The sequence below is a fragment of the Diachasmimorpha longicaudata genome, chromosome 14 (genome assembly GCF_034640455.1).
Source record: "Diachasmimorpha longicaudata isolate KC_UGA_2023 chromosome 14, iyDiaLong2, whole genome shotgun sequence".
Lineage (NCBI taxonomy): Eukaryota > Metazoa > Arthropoda > Insecta > Hymenoptera > Braconidae > Diachasmimorpha > Diachasmimorpha longicaudata.
In genome coordinates this window covers 117,364-141,229 of record NC_087238.1, presented here as the reverse complement: position 1 = coordinate 141,229, position 23,866 = coordinate 117,364, and the positions used below count along the sequence as shown (strand labels likewise).

The 23,866-nt window shown below is 43.1% G+C and overlaps 4 protein-coding genes across 4 annotated transcripts; 1 reads left to right on the top strand and 3 right to left on the bottom strand.

Moving 5' to 3' along the window:
- Positions 1–1,367: 1,367 nt before the first annotated feature.
- On the bottom strand, positions 1,368–4,194 carry LOC135169358 (uncharacterized). Its single transcript, XM_064134301.1, has 6 exons — positions 4,186–4,194; positions 3,699–4,089; positions 2,799–3,632; positions 1,824–2,759; positions 1,519–1,582; positions 1,368–1,461 (listed from the first exon to the last, which is right to left on the bottom strand). Exons 1-6 carry the CDS (start codon positions 4,192–4,194, stop codon positions 1,368–1,370), a joined length of 2,328 nt encoding a protein of 775 aa, XP_063990371.1.
- A 70-nt stretch (positions 4,195–4,264) lies between these two features.
- Positions 4,265–5,299, top strand: LOC135169357 (histone-lysine N-methyltransferase SETMAR-like). Its single transcript, XM_064134300.1, has one exon. The coding sequence runs from the start codon at positions 4,265–4,267 to the stop codon at positions 5,297–5,299; it is 1,035 nt and encodes a 344-aa protein (XP_063990370.1).
- Positions 5,300–9,543: 4,244 nt separating this feature from the next.
- LOC135169356 (uncharacterized) lies at positions 9,544–11,496 on the bottom strand. The gene has a single exon (XM_064134299.1). The coding sequence runs from the start codon at positions 11,494–11,496 to the stop codon at positions 9,544–9,546; it is 1,953 nt and encodes a 650-aa protein (XP_063990369.1).
- An 18-nt stretch (positions 11,497–11,514) lies between these two features.
- LOC135169354 (uncharacterized) lies at positions 11,515–15,242 on the bottom strand. The gene is made up of 3 exons (XM_064134298.1): positions 13,694–15,242; positions 12,869–13,628; positions 11,515–12,796 (listed from the first exon to the last, which is right to left on the bottom strand). Exons 1-3 carry the CDS (start codon positions 15,240–15,242, stop codon positions 11,515–11,517), a joined length of 3,591 nt encoding a protein of 1,196 aa, XP_063990368.1.
- Positions 15,243–23,866: the final 8,624 nt, after the last annotated feature.

Sequence of the window (23,866 nt, the reverse complement as noted above, 5' to 3'; positions counted from 1 at the left end):
TCGATTAATTTGATGAATTATAATAAACTGTGTGAAGGAACGCATAACGATACCACTTCGTGGGTTCGAGATTCATTTTTGATACTTCAAATAATGAGTTGGTCACGTTCGACGTGCGCAATTAATTTGAGTCGCCGATAATTCGTCAAGTACGCCGTTTGTACCGCCATTTCTGTCATTCACCGATATCGCCTCGCTTTCCTGCCTAAATTCGATAGCTACGATTTCTGATTATAGGTAGCTTACCTTTTAGTTAGTGAAGATATTTGAATCCGTCAGTTTCTTCTTGTCCGATTTTAAATCTTTATTTGGTCTCTTTGTGGGAATTCCAACCATAATTTTTAATCAACGTAGCAAAAAGATAACGTCCCCATGCCCAACCGGAATTCCACACTTTAACAATTATTAGGTAGCATAGGTAGCGTAGATAATATGAAAAGGTAGCTGCGTCAATCGCCTTGGCGAGACGCCTTATTCGTCCTCCTTGGACCAAATCTTTTTATTCTTTTTCTAAAACTTAAGATAACATTTTGATTCTTAGTAAATAAGGTAGCGTTTCCAGGCGTTTGGAAGGTTCTCGATCCTCCAACTCGCTGGTCCTGTCGTTGGCGTCCTTGAAGTGAGGTAGCGACGCAATTTCGAGCCACGCAGGTTAACTCGAGAATTCAGCACTCATTTCCCGCGGTAACACCACTGTAATATATACACTGGTACCTCACCATCTCTGGAGAGTCGCGTTGAGCCGATTTCTCCATTGATTGGGATTGTGTTGGATTCTTCCGGATGATTCCGACCGGGAGTTTCTCCGGAGACGATGTTCAACGTGTCACGGTGTAACAAAGACTCTCATGGCGGAACCTCGTGTCCCCGCTCATACCTGTTGCGTCGCGGTGGGGAATTTTGCGGATTCGCCCATGTGGCGCTGGCGCGGTGGTGGCAGCGCGTACTATCTTTCGCGGGACAAGGGCGCGATATATTCAAAACTCTTGAATATTACATGTTTCTTCCTTTAGTATTATTTTTCTTAACTTATTGTTTTTAATCCATATTTTATCGTAGTTAGCTAATTACCTGGGATTTCCGAGGGGTTTTTGGCTGTGTTCGCGACTCGAATCGGGGAGTTTTCTGTCAAAGGTACTCTCCGGAGAGGAATTAGGGCTTTCGCAACGCAAAACCGTAACTAAACTAAACCGAAAATTTGTACCCAAATGGCGATCCGCTTCAACAATTGGGTGATTGTCTCCACGGCCTTCCAACTGAAAGCCCTAACACTCTCGCGTAAGGGAGCGCAAGTATTTCAACTCGACCTCTGTACTCACATGACTGATTAACCCAAAGAAGGGTTGCAGGTAACACCGGGCGGCACATTATCTCGGCCATGGGTATTCCACGGTGTTATCCTGGCCCTCAACCGGATTTCTCGCGAAGATACCTCCAGGTATCAGCTCAATAATATTGACTCTAATTCAAAACTTTATACTTAGTTTCTCAACCTGTAAACCAATCCGGGATTTTCACTTTATTCTATTATTTTTCAGCATTTTAGTTGCCGTGAAGCGGTCTTTCTTGCTGCCCAAAGTCCCTAAAACATAATACTCATTAGGTAGCAACCGTTAGATCTAATTCCGGTTTTCCGCGAGGTTTATTCCGTCGGATTTAGGTAGCAGGTAACTCTAATCCATTTCTATAGCAAAAAGGTAGCTTTTATTTATTCGAATGGCGAAATACTAAAGTAGCTTGGATTACGATTTTTCCCGGATTTTGAAGGTAACTCGGTGGTCTCTATTAGTTTCTCTCTCTCTCTCTCTTAGTCTGATAAATACCCTTTTTGTTATTCGGAGTCGGAGATACGGGATAGGACGGGATAGTTCGAAATTCCGTCACAACTACCACTGGGGCGATGAATCCTAATGGATCGAAGATCTGAGCTATCTCCGATGACACTGTTCTTTTGGTGATGATGGCTGCGGTGAATTTCCTCGATTTGTACCTGAATGTGTCGGTTGACTGGTGCCAACACAAACCAAGTACCTTTGTCACTGATTCCTCAAACTGAATCAGGCTGCTCTCTGTTGTAAGGCCTAGTTGATGAAGAGCTTCTGGGCAATTACTGCTCCACTTTTGTAGATCGAAACCGCCTGCTTTGCATAGTCCTTGAAGCTGCACTGCTATTTCCTTGAGGCCTTCTTCTGGATCGGACCCTCCGTATATTTCGTCGACGTAACGACCTCTCGTGATCGCTTCGACTGCTGCTGGAAAACGGTGTCCTTCATCTTCTGCTAGTTGTTGGAGCCTTCTGAGTGATAACCAGGGCGAACAATTGAGACCGTAGGTCACTGTGGTTAACTGGAAGGTGATCTCCTGTTGATCGTCATCGATCCGCAATATCCTCTGAAGATCCCAGTCGTCCTGATGTACCTTAATCTGTCTGAACATCTTGACGATGTCCGTCCCAAAGACGAGCTTATGTCTTCTCATCCAGGTTAAGAGGTTCATCGCGTTGATCTGTAATTTAACACCAGGATATAAAATGTCCTTAAGGGACATACCTGATGAGCTGGCGCTGGAGCCGTTGAATCCAACTCTCAGCTTTGTTGTGATGGCGTCCTCTCTTAAAACTCCGTGATGCGGCAGATAGTAGGCTGTTGATAGTTCTGGAATTTCTAACGCCCTTTTCATGTGTCCTAATTCTTCATATTCCTTGATGAATTCCTTGTAGAGTTGGGAATATGCTGGATCCTTGTTGAGCCTGCTGATGACTGATTTTAACTAACGTGAGGCCTTATTTTTTAAATTGCCGAGCGCTGCTGATGACGTCCTCAATGGAAGTCTCACTATGTAGCGTCCGGATTCATCTCCGCGGTGGGTTTCTTGAAAGTGCTTCTCGCACTCGAGTTCCTCTATTGACAGCTCTGAATGTTGATGATGAATTGGCAATTCTTCCTGGACCCAAAATTTCTGGAGAAGCTCTAGTAGTTGTTCATTGGTGGATTCCTTTACGGCCGATAAAGAAATCTTCGTTGAACAACTTGTGCATTTGACTGGCCCTGATAGTATCCAACCAAATGCTGTGCGTTGGCCAACTACTGCTGTTCGTCTAGACTTGATGATCTGATTCTCGATGATCCGCCCATAATAATCTGCTCCTATGATGATGTCGATCAGTCCAGGTCTGAGATATTGAGGATCGGATAGGTGAAGATTCTCTAGTGAGCCGATGTCTGCTAGTGTACATGAGAATGATGGCAGTGTAGTCGGCAATTTCTTCAGTACGTGGGCGCTGATTGTGATGTGCCTATGCCCCTGAGTTGATTGAAGAATGACATTCACTACGCCCTGAGTGATGCCTGAATTGAGTCCGCCAATTCCTATTAATTCTGTTGATGATGGCCTTCTCTTGAGTTGCAGTTGATGTGCTAATTGATCAGTAATAAAGGATAGCTCTGATCCTTGATCAATTAGCGCTCTTGCTTTCACCATGAATCCTCTAGGTGAATGTGCTCTTAGTTTTGCGGTGGCGAGTAATACCGCTTGTTGGTCTTCTTCTGGATGATGTACTGCATAGATTTCTGTTGACCTCTCATTGATTCTCGGAGTGCTGATCTCTGATGATGCTGATGATGTACTTAATCCTGTGAATGTAGAGGACCAATGAGGGAGTGAATGATTCTGTTTATTATATTAAATCATTCACTCACTGGTTGAGGTGCCTGGTTTTGGATGCTCATCATTTCTCTCCGTTGCTCGGAATCCCGCTCCAATCGATGGCGCCGTTGTCCACGAGCTCCCGTTGTGGATTAGCGTATGATGGTCTCGATTGCACTCGTGACACGTCTTGGTTGACTTGCATTTCGGCTTTCGATGGGGACCCAAACACCTGAAGCACAGCTCCTTATTAACAACGAACTCGTTCCTCTTCACTGGGATGAGTGTCTTAAATAATGGACAAGCTGCGATGAAATGCCTGCCCTTGCAGTACGCACAGTTCGTCTTGGGGAGTAGCTTCTCTGTTGAATGGATGTCCTGCTGTTGAGTGACTGTGTATCCACTTTTTAATTTCGTAATGAGCTTCTTGTTTGCTGGACCGCTCTCATGATATTAGGGGGACCGGAAAGTAATGTCGTTTCTGCGCATGCCAATACTTGATTGTCATTTGTCAGCTCATTGTTTTGTTCAGAGGCGTACCAAAGACATTGTGAGGTTATAGTGATTTCTTTACTTATAGACAATTGAATTACAATTTTTTTTTGTAATTTTGGGTAAAATGGCCAGCCAAATACCAGAAGAGGTACACATCCGGCATTGCATGCTCTTTGAGTTTCGCAAGGGAAATAACGCAACAGTTGCTACCAAAAACATTTGCGATGTTTATCCAAATGCACTGGACATTCGTAAATGCCAAAGGTGGTTTTCCAAGTTCAAATCGGGTAATTTTGATCTTTCCGACTCGTATCGATCAGGAAGACCATCAGCGTTAGACAACGACGTGTTAACAGCGGAAGTGGAAGCAAATCCGTGTCAGACGATCGAGGAATTGTCAAACAGTCTCAACAAACCTTGGTCGACCATCCAAGAACATTTGAAGCAGATTGGGAAAGTAAGCAGAGCAGGTGTTTGGGTCCCGCATAATCTGTCCGAACAGAATAAGGCTAACCGATCAATCACATGCAACTTATTGCTTCAACGGCACAACGCAGAAGCGTTTTTTGATCGCTTGATCACAGGAGATGAGAAATGGGTCCTGTATGATAACCCAAAACGCAAAAGGCAGTGGCTCTCTCCAAATGAAATCCCTCGGAGTACGGCTAAGCCAGGTTTACACCCCAAAAAAGCGCTTTTGTGTGTTTGGTGGAGTATTCGCGGCATTGTTCATTTTGAATTACTGAAACCTGGACAAACTGTTACTGCAGACCTCTACAGCGAACAATTGCAGCGAGTCAATCAATCTTTAATTGAAAAGTGGCCAGCGATTGTCAACCGAAAAGGCGTCATTCTGCAACATGACAATGCAAGACCGCACTGCGCAAGGCGAACTCTAGAAAAAATTAATGAATTGGGGTGGGAGGTGCTGCCTCATCCACCATATTCGCCCGATGTTGCACCATCGGATTTCCACTTATTCCGAGCGCTGCAACACTTTTTAAGTGGCAAAACATTTGCAAATTTGGATGATATCCAAAATGCCATCTCTAGATATTTTGCCGAAAAACCAATTAATTTTTATCGATCAGGGATTGAAAATTTACTCACTAGATGGCAAAAGGTTATTGACAATGATGGGGAATACATCATTGATTAAAAATAAAGACTCGTTAAAAATGTATGTGTTTATATTTAGCGTAAGAAAACGACATTACTTTCCGGTCCCCCTAATATTCCTTGAGACTGGCTCCTGCGTTGAGAGCTCTTCCATAAGCCTCAAGAAAGTCTACGAACTCCTGTAGACTAGGAAAATCCTTGGACGTTCCCAACTTGACCTCCCACTGTTTGAGCGTTTCCACATCCAGTGATCTTCTCAGTATGTGGGCGAAAAGTTGCTCGGTGATATTCTCTGAGTCGAGTCCTGGTACATCCTTCAGTTGGTCGAGGGTCTCGACCACTGCTGAGGCACTGGATCCGAGGATTTCGGCAGTGGGCTTGTGGATCTGCTGCAAGTCTAATACCTTGTTGAATAGTGTCTGAGCCACTAACCTGGGACCCTCGTACCTCCTGACGAGTTTCTGCCACGCCTTTTCGTAGCTCGCTGGCTGCGTGTAGAATGTAGCGAGGAGCTCGGCTGGTAGTCCTTTCAGGAACGTCTTCAGCCACATGAGTTTCTTTACTGGAGGAATGGTGTCGTCATTCCCTACCATCGTCAGGAATGACTCACTAAACTCCCTCCACTCCTCTCTCTTGCCATCAAGGGGTTTAATCTTGAGAGTTCCCAGTTGGTGGGCGTACGTCGAATCCTGGGCTCTGGCTGCATCCCTAGCGTTGACGATCTGGCCTCTAATTTGTCCCATTAAGGTTAAACAACCTCGTTTATAACGGGATACCTCGTCGTAATCCTTGCCCTGATGTTGCTCGTGAACGTCGGGCAGAGAATCAATTAATTGATCATTAATTTTGTTGAATTCGGCCCACTCAGACTCAACAATATCCCGCTGGCTCTCCGATTCCTCGATGGTATATGGGACCTGCGTCTCGTATATACGAGACAGTTCCCGATACACCTCTCTGACGGCCTGAGTCTTGTATTTCAGCAACCGAAGTTTGCTGCGCTGAGGTGCGCTGATGTCCTGATTGGAGGCTCCTATTTCTGAATGCCTTACTTTGATTGGCCTTGTCGGGGTTGGCTCTACGTTGAGGGACTCATCAACCGCCGTTAATTTAATCTCTTCCGCTGCATCAGCCCAGGAGCACGACTCCTGTTGAATATCCTTTGGCGTGAGGGTTGAGCTGTCACTGGGTTCATTGAGGTCGCTCATGGTGAGGTGCTCGGTTATCGACGAGTTGACGAGTATCGATCAGTTACCGACTGTTGGACGTCTGATGTCGGCTGGTTATCGACCGTGCCGCTGCGATCGCCACCTGTTGCTAACTATTCGGCCCAAGTGTTGGGTCTCGTCGAAGGCACTCGAACACTCTCGAGTCCTCCCGATCACTTGAGGAATTTCACCGTTGGGTTTCCACTGACCTTGGGCTTTGTTTGATGTAAACAAAGTGTCTCGCTGCTAATCCCTCGTTGATTGTCCTGTCTGTTGAAGTCCTTACTGGCACTTATGAGACCCTCGAAATTTCCAGAAGCACGAGGCGTCCAATTTTTCACACGCGGCACTTCACTTGATTTTTAACACGCACGATCCGGCTCGAAGGATCAATGTTTGGGGAGGTTCTAATCTTTAGGGTGGACGTGGGTGAAGAATCAGGTGAAGGATCTGGAAGGATTAATCCGGGTGAAAATTAAACTCGCTGTTCACTTTTGTATAAAAATTTATTGGGGCCACGTGCCACCAAAGTCGGAAGGTTTTACACAAGTATTGATAATCAAATCGATGATGTACTGGTTCAGTTCCTTAAATGTTTGATACACAATTGTTTAACGCGGTTGGGTAACTTGATAAGGAAAATCCTCCTTATATCTCTGATGGAGATGTACTTGGGGATTCTCTTCGGTGATGTACTGGGATGAAATTAGGAGAGGTGCTTAAAGATTATACGCGTTACTGCACTCGATGGCTGTCCACGGTAGACTGGGGCGAGTTTTTTGGGCTTCCGGGGTCAGCTCGTGGGCCTAGTGACCCGAGGTGTCGCTGCTGACCTTTTGGCCTGACCGGGGGCCTTCATTACGAATTTGGCGCTAAACATTCGCGTTTCAAACAGATCTTTTTTATTGTAAATTTAATTTACAACAAGAAAGGTCTCTTGACAAAATCCTGTAAAAGAGCCTCTTATCGAGATAATTAATAATAAACAATCGAGGTCGAAATTCCGAAGGGATAGCTCGCGATTTTCGCGGAATCCGGAGCAATAACCGCGTTGTCTTGATTATCAAGTAAAATGGATTTACGGCCTTTTGTCACAAGACATTTTTTGCAGAGAATCAAATTTTCTACAACAAATGTCTCCTGGTGGGATCCCGTAAATCCATTCGTTTATTTAATAATTGGATTTGAAATTTAAACAACAATCCGCGATTAATTAATAAACTAAGACATCTGCGCGATTTTTACATAAGATAATCCACCAAAAACACGTTTTGCCAATTATCTTGTAAACAAATGGGTTTACAACATTTTGTCAAGACGATTTTTTTGCGAGAAATCCAATTTTACACATTAATTATCTGTTTGAAACGCAGAGATTTTGCGCCAAACTAGCAATTAAGTCGCCCAACCGAAACCAAAAGGTCAGCAGCGACACCTCGGGTCACTAGGCCCACGAGCTGACCCCGGAAGTCCAAAAACTCGCCCAGTCTATCGTGGACAGCCATCGAGTGCAGTAGCGATTATAATCTTTAAGAACCTCTCCTAATTTCACCCCAGTACATCACCGAAGTACATCCCCAAGTACATCTCCATCAGAGATATAAGGAGGATTTGTTTCCTTATAAAATTATCCAACAGTGTTTAAATAAATTGTGGATTGAACATTCAAAGAAATTAAACTAGTATATCATCGATTTAATTATAAATACTTGTGTAAAAACTCGGACTTTGGTGGCACGCGGCCCCAATAAACTTTTATAGTAAAGGTAACTAGTGGGTGTAATTTTCACCCGGGTCAATCCTTCCAGATCCTTTACCTGATTTTTCACCCACATCCACCCTAAAGATGAGCAAATCCCCAAACATTATCTTATGTAAAGATCGCGTAGATGTCTTAGTTTATTAATTAATCGCGGATTGTTGTTTAAATTTAAAATCCAATTATTAAATAAACAAATGAATTTACGGGATCCCACCAGGAGACATTTGTTGTAGAAAATTTCATTCTCTGCAAAAACTGTCGTGTGACAAAAGGCCGTAAATCCATTTGTTTACTTGATCATCAAGACAACGCGGTTATTGCTCAGGATTCCGCGAAAATCGCGAACTATCCCCTCGGAATTTTGACCTGGATTGTTTATTATTAATTATCTCGATAAGAGGCTCTTTTACAGGATTTTGTCAAGAGACCTTTCTTGTTGTAAATTGAATTTACAATAAAAAAGATCTGTTTGAGATAACGACGAGTATGCGGTGCCGATTTGGGATCGGTGGGAAAAATAAAAGACACGAAACACGTTAGCTGATGGGAGATGCACTATTTAATTTATTGTAAAACAATTTGAGGCGAAACCTCGCGTCTTTCGAGAGAACTTTGTCACAATAGAGTTTAATAATTTCAATTCACGCACTGCTGGTGATATACTAGAACAGTTATAGAGTACGCGATTGAAAATTGAGGTTTTCTTGGAGATATTTAATTGAGAGATAACTACAAACACTTGAACGTCTGTTATTCGTCAACGCTGTAGAAGAACTGGGGTTCAGAAACATCCGTTGAGTAGACGAATTTAAACGCGTGGTAGGTTTTGATCCATCTATAGGATTTTGAGAGAAACTGTTTAAATCTCAATAACTAAACGTGATAGCTAGTTATCATCGCGATAGGCTCCAATTGGTGATGTACAATTTGATAATTATGGAGAACACTATATTGTGATATGTTGAGTCCGATTTCAATTTGCGAATATTCTATTGAGAAATACTTATTGCGTATTCACTGTTGATCGTTGAGCTATTCTAGACTGCTTGAGACACTGAGCAGACTGATAGAGACTGAGAGTATATCTGTTTTTGGATCTCTTTATATACCCAAGGGTTGTTTTGATGGGATTAGCAACCCAAGGATTTGGAAGGTTCGAGACGAATTCCTCAGTTTGAATGTTCTCGCATTCTTCACTGGAGAATTGGCTGAATTTTCTCTCTCTTTTAAACATCCCGGGGGCCATTCATCATCAGGGATGATGAATTATCTGTCTTGAGCTTCTCTTCTACGGTGAATGGCTTTGGTGGATGTCTAATCCTCTTCTTGCTCTGGCTCCTCCTCTGGAGGTTGTTCTGCTGGAGGTGGATCTGTCGGTAGGAGGCAGAGCTTGGCGATGGGTCTTTTGAAGATTGAGCTGGTGCTGGTGATCCTCTCTAAGATGGGAGTTCCATTTTGTTGGGTTGGAACTGATGCTTTTGAACACCTGATGGTTGCCACTCTGGTTAGGCCGTCTGCTCCTGGGTGAATTTCTATTACTCTTGCGAGGGGCCATTTTTCTGGAGGATAATCTTCGTCGATCATCAGGACCATGTCTCCAACCTCGATGTTCCTCTCTCTCTGGTTCCACTTATAGATGGCTTGATATCGTTGGAGACACTCTCTAGCCCATCTGGACCAGAACTGCTGGATTTTTTGAGTAACCAGATTCCATCTTTGTAGTTTTCTGGGCTCTCTGTTGAGGATGGTTGGTTCTGGTATGATCTGGAGTGGCTCACCGATCAGGAAATGTCCTGGGGTGAGTGCTTGGAGGTCTTCTGCGTCATCCGTCATTGGAGTGATTGGCCTCGAATTCAGGCAGGCCTCGATTTGGATGAGGATGCTGTTGAGTTCCTCGTAGGTGAATGTTGATGATCCGAGGACTCTCTTGAGGTGGAACTTGGTGGATTTCACAGCTGCCTCCCATTTGCCACCAAAGTGGGGTACTCTCGGTGGTGAGAAGCTCCATTGAGTCCTCTGTGTGGTGAGGGCAGCTTGAATCTCGAGGTTCTCTCTAGAGGGTTGATTGTACAGCGTCTTGAGTATTGATGCTGCGCCAACAAATGTAGTGGGGTTATCGCTGTACATCACTTCGGGGATTCCTCTTCTTCCGGTGAATCTCTTATATGCCCCTATGAAGGCATTTGTCGTCTGCCTGGACACGAGCTCGAGATGAACAGCTGATGTGCTGAAACAGACAAAAACTGCAATATGCACCATAGATGGTTGGGCGTTTGTAGGCCGCCATTTTAGAATGGGAAGTGGACCTGCATAGTCCACTCCCGTGTGGAGGAATGCTCGTGTTGGTGAAGTTCTAACAGCCGGCAGTGGTGCCATTCGCTGTTGAGCCTGGCGTCCTCGGTGTCTGATGCAGATGGCACATTTCTGGATATGGGCTCTAACAGTGCCTCTGCCACCGATGATCCAGTACTTCTGTAGCGTGAAAGCTAGGGTGAGTTGTGTCCCACCGTGTAGAGTTTTTCGGTGAGCTTCTTCGAGGACTAACGTCGTTAGTCGAGACTGTCGAGGCAGGATTGCCGGGTGAATCTCTTCGGGATCCAGCTGTGAGTTTTTTAGACGGCCTCCTAGTCGGATAATTCCGAGTTCGTCTAGAGTGGGCGTTAACTTTGCCAGAGGATGACTCCGTGGTACTTGAGCGTTTCTCACGAGCAACCTATGAACAGAAGCAAAATATTGAGCTTGAGTTATTTTTACCCAGAATGTCCTGGCCTCGGTGAGTTCCCTGATGGTGAGGACGGGCCTCTGGGGAACTGGCTGTCTTCTAAATCGCTCGATTGCTCTGTTCAGTGTCGCTGTTACTTGGAGTACCTTTTCCATTCTGGAGTACCTGTTGAGTAGTTCGGCTAAGGCATAGATCTTCATGGCCACTGGATAGGATAGTGATGGTCTTGCTTCGGTTGCTGCTACTGCTGGAACTTCGTCTATTGAGGAAGGCCATTCCTGGGGATCCTGATTAATCCATTCAGGTCGGGTCCACCATAGGGGATGTACTGCTAGTCCTTGAGGAGCAATTCCTCTTGAGGCACAGTCGGCTGGATTCTCCTTGCCGCTGATATGTCTCCAGCTTGCATCTGGGAGTGAGTCCTGGATTTTGATGACTCGGTTTTGGACGTAGTCTTTCCATCTTGAGGGGTGTCCTTTGATCCATGCCAGGGTTACCATAGAATCTGTCCATAGGTGCGTTTCTAATTCCCTGAGGTCGAGCATCTCTTTGGTGATGACCACTTACTTCGTAAGCAGGACAGCTGCGTTGAGTTCAAGACGAGGAATGGTCATGCGCTTGATAGGAGCCACCCTTGTTTTTGCGCACACCAGTACTGTTGAAATAGGCTCATTGAGGTTCTCTGTCCTGAGGTACACTACTGCACCCATTGTTGCGGTGGAGGCGTCTGCAAATCCATGGATTTGGATTCTCTTCGTCTTGGATGAAATTCTCAACCATCTCGGTACTGAGATTTGATTCAGCGTCTTGAGATTGAGCCTGAAGTCTTTCCATTGGCGTTGATAGTCTTCCGGTAGAGGTTCATCCCAGTTGAGCTTTAACTTCCATAGATCTTGGATGATTATCTTCCCTGGAGTGACTACTGGTGCGATGAGTCCCAATGGATCGAAGAGTTGACCTATTTCTGATAATGTTGTTTTCTTCGTGAACACCGCTGAATCAAACTCCTTTGATTTGTATTGGAATGTATCACTGGTTTGATGGCAATACAATCCAAGGACTCTGGTGATAGGCTCTTGCAATTGGATTATCGATTGAATTGATGATATTCCTAATGTCTCCAAGGCTTGTGGACAGTTGCTGCTCCACTTCTGGAGTCGAAACCCGCCTGCTTGGCAAAGACCACTCAGCTGCCAGGCGATTTCTCTGAGTTTTTCTGCGGTTTCTGCTCCACCGTAAATGTCATCGACATATCTGCCTTTGGTGAGTGTCTCAACTGCGGCAGGATATCGATGGCCTTTGTCCTCTGCTAATTGCTGGAGCACTCTTAAAGATAGCCATGGAGAACAGTTTAATCTGTACGTAACTGTGGTGAGCTCGTAGGTGATGAGCTGTTGCGAATTGTGCCACAGTATTCTCTGGAGATTCCACTGGTCCTTGTGAACGTTTATCTGTCGAAACATCTTGACTATGTCTGTTCCAAAGACTAGTTTGTGCTTTCTCAGCCATGTCAAGACGTTCATCGTGTCTGCTTGGATCTTCCCACCAGGATAGAGGATGTCGTTGAGGGATATTCCTGATGAGGTTTTGCTTGAGCCGTTGAAGACTACTCTCAATTTCGTAGTGAGTGCGTCTTCTCGTAGAACCTCGTGATGCGGTAGATAGTATGATGTAGAGGGTTCTCCTTCTATTGGTGCTCTCCTCATGTGTCCTAATGCCTCATACTCGTCGATGAAGTCTCTATAGAGCTTGGCGTAATTATCGTCTGCCTTGAGACGACGTGCAACTGACTGTAGTTGCCTTGAGGCTTTGAGCTTTGAGTTGCCGAGTGCTTCTGCTGATGTCCTTAGAAGGAGTCTAACTGTATAGCGCCCGGTCTTGTCTCTTGAGTGCGTGGACTTAAATATTGTCTCTCACTGGAGTTCATCTGGTGATAGCTCTGAGGTGTGCGTTGTTGGTAATTCTTCCTGAGTCCATAATCTTTGAAGAAGCTCTAGCAGTTGTACATTTATGGATTCCTTTACGGCCGATAATGAAATCCTTGGTGAACAACCTTTGCATTCAACTGGTCCGGATAGGATCCATCCGAATACGGTTTGTTGGCCAACTAATTGAGTGTTACTGGAGCTGACTACTCTCTGCTTGAGGATCCGCCCATAGGTGTCAGCTCCTAATATGATCTCTATTGGCCCAGGTTTGAGATAGTCTGGATCGGCTAGTTGAAGACCTTGGAGTGGGTCGATCCTTGGTGATTTGCAGGAGAAGGATGGTAGCTTCACGGTGAGTTTCTTGAGAACGTGGGCATCAAGGTCAACTTGTTCTGACCCGTCGAGTGCGTAGAGTGTAATTGGAGCTACTCCTCTCGTGCGTCCTGCGTTCGTTTCTGCGATTCCGATGAACTCAATTGATGATGACATTATTGAGAGGTCGAGAGATTTTACTAGTTGCTCGGAGATGAAGGATAGCTCTGATCCTTGATCGAGCAGCATTCTTATATTCAGTGTGAAGCCTCTTGGAGATTGAATCCTTGCTTGGGCTGTGGCTAGCAACACGCGTTGGTGAGTGTCTTTCGATTGGTGACCCCGCTGATTGTTGAGTATCTTCTGATTGTGTGTCTCTTCTGCCTTACTGATCGTTGCCGTGTTGAGCGTAGTCTCCGGTGATGTACGTCTAGAGTCTGTTGAGTTGAGTGCGATCAATAAGGGTTCTGATTAGAGTGAATGATTTTTTATGTACACTCACTCCAATCTGACGACTCCTTCTTCGGAGGTGCACTTTCTGCCTTTGAGGTGGAGGCCACTGGCTCGTTTTGATGAACCTCCCCCTTTGTGTGTGGGCTGCCTCCGTGTATCAACGTGTGGTGCCTGCGTTTACAGGTGAAGCACGTCTTCTGAGTTTTGCACTTTGAGAAGATGTGTGGCCCTAGACAGTTAAAGCACAGTCTGGTGGTAGAGACGAAGTCGTTCCTCTGGATTGGTGATAGGGCTATAAATTTGTCGCAATTCGCAATGAAACGCAACCCCTTGCAGTAAGCGCAGTTGTTGCTGGGCTTTGTTGCCTCTCGATGATCAACTGATTGAGTTGAGGCTGTGAAAACTCTTCGTGTCCCTTGAGGAGATGCTGGTCGTGGTCGTTGAGTTTGAGTCTTCGGATGGAGTCGTTCTCCTGCGTTGATACCTCGTGCGCACGACTCCACGAAGTTGGTGAACTCCTTGAGTGATGGGAAATCCTTGGAATCCCCTACTTTGAGTTCCCATGCTCTTAGGGCCTCTGTGTCCAGAGATCTTCTTAATAGACGAACCAGCATCTGTTCCAAAATTTGGTCTTTTGGCAGTCTTGTTGTGGCGATCAGCTGATCGAACGTCTCCAGAGTAGCTGCTGCGTTCGAATTGAGGTTCTCTGCGTTCGCCTTAGTGATCTTGGGAAGACTGAGGACCCTGTTGAATAGAGCCTGTGCTGCTAATCTAGGATCCTCGTATTTCCTCACTAATTTGTCCCATGCCTTCTCATAATTTTCCTCAGTTATTGTGAAGGTGGACAATAATTGAGAGGCTGTTCCCTTGAGTGCTTCCTTGAGGCGAACCAGCGTCTGTACTGGCGGGATTGAGTCGTCCTTGCCCACCAGTGATTGGAAGAGATCTCTAAATTGGCTCCATTTAGAGTGACTTCCATCGAAAGTGATGAGTGAGATACGCTTTAATTGGTTGGCTTGCTTAGTTGAGGTGTTCGCCTCCTCTTTTTTGAGTTGCCCTTTTAGTTGATAAATCAACTTTGAGCAATCCCGACGCCATGTGGTGGCCTTTTTGTACCCCTCATAGGCCAGGTATTCTTGAATGGGAAGCAGGTTGACCGCGAATTCCTTCTGAATGGCCACTACCTCGTTCCAATCAGCTTCCAGCATTTTTTCGTGGCCCTCGAGTTCGTCTAACGTGAGCCTAGTTATTTGAGCGGCCATTTCCAGCAGCTCCTTGTGCCGTTCACTAAATCCACGCAGCTTTGTTCGGATTTGCTGGAGCTGGAAGTTTTGAATCGCAGACAGATTCAGTGGGTCTATTGGTGGTACACCAATACATGATTCCCGAGTCTTGATGCGAATTGGAGTGGGCTCTGGTTGTTTTTGCTCTGTGATGTCATCATTAACCTCTAATGATGACGGACCTGGAGTGGGCGTGTCCTCTGTAGCTTCGGACACTCTAATAGTTGGACGAGCAAAATTAGCATCTGCATCTTCGAATTGACCATCGAGAATCTCTTCGAGATCGTCTGGGTGTTTTTGGTGTAAGTCAGTCATGATTACTTACTTGGTGAGTAGCTAATTGAGTTTCTACTTTACCTAATGCTGACTTATTCACACTTGCGGTCGGTAATGTAGAGTGCTTACTTGGTGATGCCGCTGTTTGAGGTCGGTTGAGTCCCACTGAGGTTCGGCTGAGTTCGGCTTCACGAGGTTTTCCGATGATTGGAAGAAGCACGTTGAGTCCTGGGTGTCGGTGTTTATGGTTGAGTACGCCTGAATGTAAACACTAGACCCAGTGTTTGGTGAGGTTGTCTGACCTTGTCCGTTTGTTAAGCCCGTGAGGCATGTTGACCGCACGTACCTGAGTGTCAACTTTCACTGCACGAACCTTCCACTGAACAAAATTCACGATGTAATTTTTCCACCGATTTCCCAAATCCGGCTCGAAGGACCAAATGTTTGAATTGGAGACGAGGATGCGGTGCCGATTTGGGATCAGTGGGAAAAATAAAAAGACACGAGACACGTTAGACTGTTGGGGGATGCACTGTTTAATTTATTATAAATAATTTGAGGCGTAACCTCGCGTCTTTGAGAGAATTTTACAGTTAAAGTTTGTTAATTTCAATTTACGCACTGCTGGTGATGTACTAAAACAGTTATAGAGTACGCGATTGAAAATTGAGGCTTTCTTTGAGATATTTAATTGAGAGATAACTACAAACACTTGAACGTCTCTTGCTCGTCAACGCTGTAGATGAACTGGGGTTCAGAAACGTCCGTTGAGTAGACGAATCTAAACGCGTGGTAGGTTTTGATCCATCTATAGGATTTTGAGAGAAACTATTTGAATTTTAATAACTGAAAGTGATAATTAGTTATCATCGCGATAATCTCGAATTGGTGATATACAGTTCGATAATTATGGAGAACACTATTTTTAGATAAATTGAGTCCGATTCCAATTTGCGAATATTCTATCGAGAATTGCTTATTGTGTATTCACTGTTGATCGTTGAACTATTTGAGACTAAGACTGATACAGAGACTGAATCAAAACTGAGAGTTACTATCTGCATTTGGGTCTCTTTATATACCCAAGGGTTGTTTTGATGGGATTAGCAACCCAAGGCTTTGGAAGGTTCGAGATTCCTCAGTTTGAATGTTCTCGAATTCTTCGCTGGAGAATTGGCTGATTTTTCTCTCTCTTGTAAACAGACCTTTCTTGTTGTAAATTTAATTTACAATAAACAAGATCTCATGACAAAATACTGTAGGCCTCCTGCCTCATGAGATAATTAACATTTAAACAATTAGCTGCGAAATGCCAAGGGGATGCCCGTGATTTTCGGGATTTTTCCACCAAAAAAGACGTTTTGACAATTATCTTGTGAACAAATGGTTTTACAACATTTTGTCAAGATGGGTTTTTTGCCAGGAATCCAATTCTCAATATTAATTATCTTATGTAAAAATCGCGAAAATGTCTTCGTTTATTAATTAATCGCGCATTTTAGTTGAAATTTGAAATCCAATTATTAAATAAACAAATGAATTTACGGGATCCCACCACACACAGACATTTGTTGTAGACAATTTGATTCTCTGCAACAAATGTCTTGTGACAAAAGGCCGTAAATCCATTTGTTTAGCTGATAATCAAGAAAACGCGATTATTATTTAACGCGTTTATTATTATTTCGACAATTTTAAACATTAATTATATAATCTAATCACCCCCCCCCCCCTGAAAGGATTGTCGGGAAATTGGCAATGAGTGAGAGAGAAATTTCTTTTCCCCTCTCTCTTTCTCTCACTAGCGGAATAGAACGTCCGTTCATGGAGCAGGGGAAGCACGCACACCGCTTACCCGCGGCACACGGACGTAGAGCCGCGCAATGCTCGCGCCCCATTGGCCGTTCTTTTCACCCCCATATCTCGATAGGGGTGCATCCGAGCGAAAAGTGGAAAAGGACTTTTCGGTTCCAAATCACCCCCCAAACATGCCGGTGCACCCCCAACAGAATCATAAAATTGACCCTGTATACAATCCTCAATTTTCACTCTTCTAAGATCAACCCTTATTTTTTAATAGCCATTTTAGTAATTTAATCATTTCTCCTCTCCGGTCGAAAACTGATCAAGCGTCATTTAATTAGTTATCCCCGCCAGATGTCTACAGGTGTCACTCCTGACCCAGTAAACAGCACGGAGTAGGGATGAGAACGAAGCCGGTCTCCTTTCTTTCTCACTCCCTACACAGTTGTCGGCCATCATTATTGTTTATGAATCAAGTGTAGTAGTAACGTTGACAATTATTATTTTGCCATCTCAGTGTAACTCTCATATTAACTTTTAATCATTCCTATTTTATCAATAATAATTAAATTATCAATTTTGATTGTATTTTGCACGATTAGTTTATCAAGTGATTTTATAACCTCAAAAGTACTCAACACGTGACACGAGCTTCCAATAAAAACGGATTTTGTGTTGTAAGTATACTTTTTTCAATTTATCTCGAAAATGTTGTTGATCGTATAAAAATGTAATGTTAATTTAATTTTATTAAAAAAATGAAATTGAACAATTAAGATTTTCATAGTTTCCAAAAAATCAATCATTATGAATCTTTATTGTGAAATGTCAATGGAATTATTGGTTGTATGAAAAAATTATAAGAGACAACGTTTTCATAAAATTCAATTTTTTACTTTTGTTTGAGAAATGTTTCCATAAAACTTATATTTTTCTTATAAGTTCATAAATTAAAACTAATCATTTCAAAACTGCGGAAAAAATCCTGGCCCTAATTATACTTTTAACATTTTTGATCATTAAATAATTTCATTAATTCTATTGATGTATGTTTTGTACAGTGAGAAATGCCAAGAAAACGCAAAGGGGCTGATTTGAGCCGCAGTACAAGTAAATCTCGAAACTTGCGAAATAGCAGATCCGAAAGAACAGAAGAACAAATCCAGCAACAAAATACTGATGCACGTGTCAGAATGGCGCAATTGCATCAACAAGAGCCAGAAGATACACGAGCTGAACACAATGAAGTAAGAAGATTAGGACAACGACAATCACGCCGTTTCACAGTCAATAGACGAAGAACAAATGACCAACAACGACAACAGGTACATCGAGCATTTATATCTGATTCATTCCTGCGTCTAGCATTCCAGTATGAGCCCGATATTGAATATTATTGTCATTCAAAAGTGGTAATTGGTGCTATGGACAAGGAATGTCCGCATTGTCATGCTCTGAAATTAAAAAATGAGCCTGCTGGGATGTGTTGCGCGTCAGGAAAAGTGCAACTACCTGAAATTGAAACACCACCTGAACCATTGAACGGCTTACTTATCGGCACGGATCCAGATTCTGACGTGTTCCTGAAGTCAATTAGAACATTCAATTCATGCTTTCAAATGACATCGTTCGGAGGAACAGAAATAGTTCGACATACTAATGCAAATGATGAACAATTCAATTCTACATTCAAAATCAGAGGCCAAGTTTATCATTAAACTTAACTTAATTCAAGCGTATTCAGTGTCCGATTAGATGGGCATTTGCAATGACTATCAACAAATCCCAAGGTCAAACGATGTCTGTTTGTGGATTAGATTTGAGAACACCATGTTTTTCACACGGACATGCTCTCGAGTGGGTAAACCATCCATTTTGTTTGTGTTAGCTAAAGATGGACTAACAAAAAATATTGTTCACGCTATAGCATTAAGAGATTGATATTGTTTAATAGTGTTACTGTCGTAATTGTTTAATTAATAATATATAATTTTAAGGAATAAATTATAGTAACTTAAAAATAATGTTTGCCTTTTGTTATTTTTATATTCCCTCAGCGTTCATAGCGCTCCATGCTTATTTCACGCATATACCACATTCTTACATACATACAATATACACATTCTAACATATATACATACTTACAATAAGTAAGCTATATTTTGTCTACACTAGAAATTATTAGAAAATTATTTATATGGCAAAACAACGGTTGCCGGGTCAGCTGGTATATATGGTTGTTTGTCCGCGATGGACTCTTAAACTACTCAACCGATTTTAATGAAATTTGCAGACCGTGTGCAATTTGATTCAACTTAAAAGGAAGCATAGGTTACACCTTAATTGATAGTCGCAAAATTATTTTATTGCAAAATATTTGTCTAATATTTGACATTCACACAATCTAATCTCTTAACTCTAAATGATTTTAAGGCCCGGTTGGAGGGATTTTTTCCCGACAAGTCCCAAGGAAATTCCCTAGGAAACTGATAAAAATTGACCATTTCCACTTTCCCAAATTACGACCGGCTTATTGGACGAAAAAATCCAATTTTGGTCACAAAAATTGAACGTTTGTTTCCCATGAATCGGAAATTTGGTCTGGAAGGAGGAAAATGAATGGAAGTATTTTTTTTCGTCATTGGAAAATCACACCAAAAAAACACCATTCCCGCTCGCTGTCCAAATTAGCACACCGTGGCACCCGGTCAATATGGCGTGGCTAACTGTCACTTGAAAAAACACTCATTATAATTATTCCAGACACTGGACACTTTTCACACCTAATTTCCGATTCATGAGATATAATGCACTATTTTTTTAAATTATTCCTGGACCTATTTGATGACTCCAGTCCGCGTAAAATAGGAAAGCCGGGATTGCAGCGATCAGCTGTAGCCATATTTTTTTAGAAATACCGCTCGAATCCGTGGGATGGCGCCACCGACAATACAAAAATTCATGACGGAGGATTCATGAGTTTTGAGGATTATTGAGGGCGGTGGATCAGGGACGTATTACGATGGGGCCCGACGGGTACCAGCGGTTAGTCCGTCTCACTCCCACGCCCCATAAATTTAATAATGTAGTGATAACAATAATAATAATAATAATAATGGTAAATAATAGTAATAATAATAATAGTAAATAATAATAATAATAAGTGTAAGGAATCCTGAAGGGATCCCTTCGTCAAGTAAAACTTTTTGGAGGAAAGGAATCTAGCGTCAAGTAAAATTTTCGTGAGTAAGACAAAAGAGAGAGAGAGCTTACCCATTAAAAATTAGGCATAAGAGATTTAATTGTTTAGGGAATACGATATATACTTTTGCTCTTTGGATTAATTAGTTTTTTGGAAATAATAGAATCATCGTTTAAGTAAAATTTAAGTTACGTTTTCGAGAATGAGAATTAGGAATTATGTTTATTAAATTTTGCGGATGTTTGGCGCGCCCTGCGGTTTTACAATTTATGATTTTGGTTCAAGGAGAATTATTACGCTTTTAGGCCAAGATATTACCGAGCCACGTAATTTATTCGAACTGAAACCTCTCCATTGTTTTCGCGGAAACGTGTAGGTGCAGATGAAATGCTGCCGCTCAGATAAGTGGATTTACGGGGTAGGATGGGTTTTGTGTTTCGTTTCAGGGTGGAAGGCCACGCGAGTAATCACGACCATTACCATCGCGTGGATTGCCAAAAGGTCGAATTACGTTTATGTTTAAGAATTAGAGCGATGGATAACTAGAATGAGATCGCGAAAATATCGTTTTGTTTTTAGAAAATTAATTACGTTTCTCCTAACCCCGGGGATCCCGAGAATGCAACCGCGAAAATAAAAATCAAGTTACGCGAACATTTGAACTTTCGCGCCGAGACCTGCCAGGCCAACTCTGCGTTGCCATAACGCCCGGAGCGCTACGCTCCCGTCGGTCGCCATGCGCCAACCTGTCGCGTAGCAACAGTTTCTACGCAGACGTCGCCGGCAACACCACGTGTGGTATCAGCGTCAAGCGAATTAATAGTGCATTTAGTGTTAAATAGTTAATTAGTTGTGCTCGAACCATCGCCAGGAGAACACCGAATCCTCAGGACAATTATTCAAGGACCAGTGAAGTCGAATCGACCCGTTGTCCGAAGTATAGTCGATTATTGTCTCCCAGCGCGTACACGTCGCAACCGTGAGTTTGGATTTATTGTTAACAATGCTTATTAGAGAGTAAATCAATTTATCCTGATTCTCATCTCAGGGTAATAGTCATTGTTCCGGTTAATTTATTGAGATTATTGCTCTGTGCGGTAGAGCCTAAATAACGCCAAAACCATGCAGTTACGTCTTTTACGTTTAACGTCTTTTATATTGCTTAACAATTGCCTAGCAATTGCAAGCCATGCCAGGGTGACGCAATACTCATGACCTTGATGAGGTCACACCTGTTGTGGAATTTGGGAGAATATTCTGGTATTGAGGAAATACCTTGCGCTAGTCGCCAATATATTTAATTTACGTTGCTGCCTTTTTGGAATTTCGAATTCTTTTGTATATTTTTGTGCCTTTGGCCCTTTTGGTTTATTTTATAATCCAAAATCTGAATTTGGATACGTGTTAGTCGTGTGGATCAATTGTAGGTTATTGTCTTATACAGATATTTTTCTGAAAAGCTATGTTTGCGTTTATCGCCTAGAGATTTGTTCTCTTTTTCTATTATTGTGCCTTAGGCCATTGCGAATTACACTTCGCTAATAAAAAGTGTCTAACGATTCGTCGTTTCGAATACGAGTTTACGTTTGTTTACGTTACGCGCCTCCGCGAGAATCTCCCGCGTATTTCTCTCACCAAGGTCGCGCCTCCGTATAATGTATATCCCGCGTCCGTCGTTTTAGCTGCTATGTGTTATGCTCTCGGAGCCCGTATGTTTTATAGATTATGTTACGTTAGGAATTTTCGTTATTAATTGCGTTTATGACGCCTTGAAAATTATAATTCGGGTTTATTGAATGTATCGAGTATTAGTAATGAGTTCAAAATTATGGACTGTTAGATTTTCGGGTAAATTAATAATATTTAGCCCGACATTAGGATCGTATATTTTCTTCTATTTTATTTGGTTTTGATAAAATTTATTGTCATGGATTAGATGGATCAACATAGTTGAATTTCTCTCTGCGACGATACGATTACGTTCCTTAAAATAAATGGAATCTTGAGTAATTTATAAGACCTCTCTCTCTCTCACAAAAATTATTGGGTTTATGTCTGCGTTATTATAAATATTTGGAATATTGTAAAAATTTGTATTTTGAGTTATTATTATCGGAAGTTAAAGAATATAGTTCCGTAAAGAAATATTAAATATGTGTTGAGTTTTGAGTTATGGAATTGATAGCCCAGTGACCAGCACACCCCGAACCACCCCTCTCTCCACAACCTACATCCTGAGCAGCGTGAGCAAATACCACCTTTCCTTTGATCTTTTAGTTTCAAGTTATTGGGTTTACGTTTTAGTTGGAATGTTAGTTCGTTGCCGTGAGTTATCCGCTTCGATTACGTTTTTCGGTTTGTTGTTCCCGTCGAGACAAAGAACAACTGGCGCCCTTCAGAGCATTTGTTCCGTTTTTGGACGATCAAGGGAAAAGGACGGGTTAACTGGTGCATTTTTATATGAGTAAAAATTAACCACGTTACATAAGAGTAAATAATAGTAACAATAATAATAGTGAAATAATTATGCTATTATTGTAATGAGAGGGGGTGGGTGGTTGCACCGTGTGCGGGTCTTGGAGAAATGTCTCCGCAGGGGTGGGTCAATCGACTCAGGGGATGATTCTGAGTCGATCTGTACCGATAAAAATCCACCCCATTTTTCCACCCTCCCTTCCACTTTACCAAGATGGCCGACGGGGTGGAAAAAAATGTCTCCACAGAGGTGGGTCAATCGACTCAGGGGGTGATTCTGAGTCGATCTGGACCTATGAAAATTGACTCCATTTTCTACCCTCACTACCCCATTTCTAAGGTGGCCGGCGGGGTGATTCAAAAATATTTCTACAGGTAGGATTCGAGAAGTGAAATGAGTGCATGAGGAAAAAATGAACACAGCAGGGTAAACTGAGTGCACGGCGAAAAAATGGGGGTTTGAGGGTTCGATCAGGGTGTCAGGGTGCAATGAGGGGTTGATGGTGGGATCAATGCATTGGGATAAATTGGAGGGTGGGATGGGGCAGATGAGGTTACATAACGGGACACAAACAAAACAAGAATTTTTTAACATTTCTTTATTTTCCTATACATATGTTGTAAACAGTTTCAGCTTTGGTCTTTTTTTCCCCTCTTCTGTCTCCCCTTGTCTGGCCGCTGTTGCGGCCTCCGGATCGGCCTCTGTGGGGGATTCTGGAGCCTCTGTTGGCTCTCTGCTAAAGACAAAATAAATCAAAAGTGGTGTAAAATACATAATACGCAGGCAATATTTTTTTTTACCTTTGGTGGTTTCATGGCTGGGTGTGGCATACTGCTCCGAATAGGTCCTGGCACCACACGGCCAAACCCATATGGGCCAGTCATCACAGGAGCTGGCCCGTATGGGCCCATCCCATAAGGTGCTGGTCCGTATGGGCCCATCCCATAAGGAGCTGGCCCGTAATGGCCAACCATGTAAGGGCCTGGTGTGTGGTGGCAGGTCAGGTAGGGCCCTATTCCGATGGGGCCTGCTGAATTGGGGACACCTGGGTCCCTTCCTGCTCCGCCCAGATTAATGGCTGAGGCGGCAGCTGGGCCATGCTCGCCATTGTGGGAATGTTCCTCCTCATTGTCACTCTCCCCGCGTGGTGGTGATGGTGGGAGTGGTGGTGAGGGTGGTAAT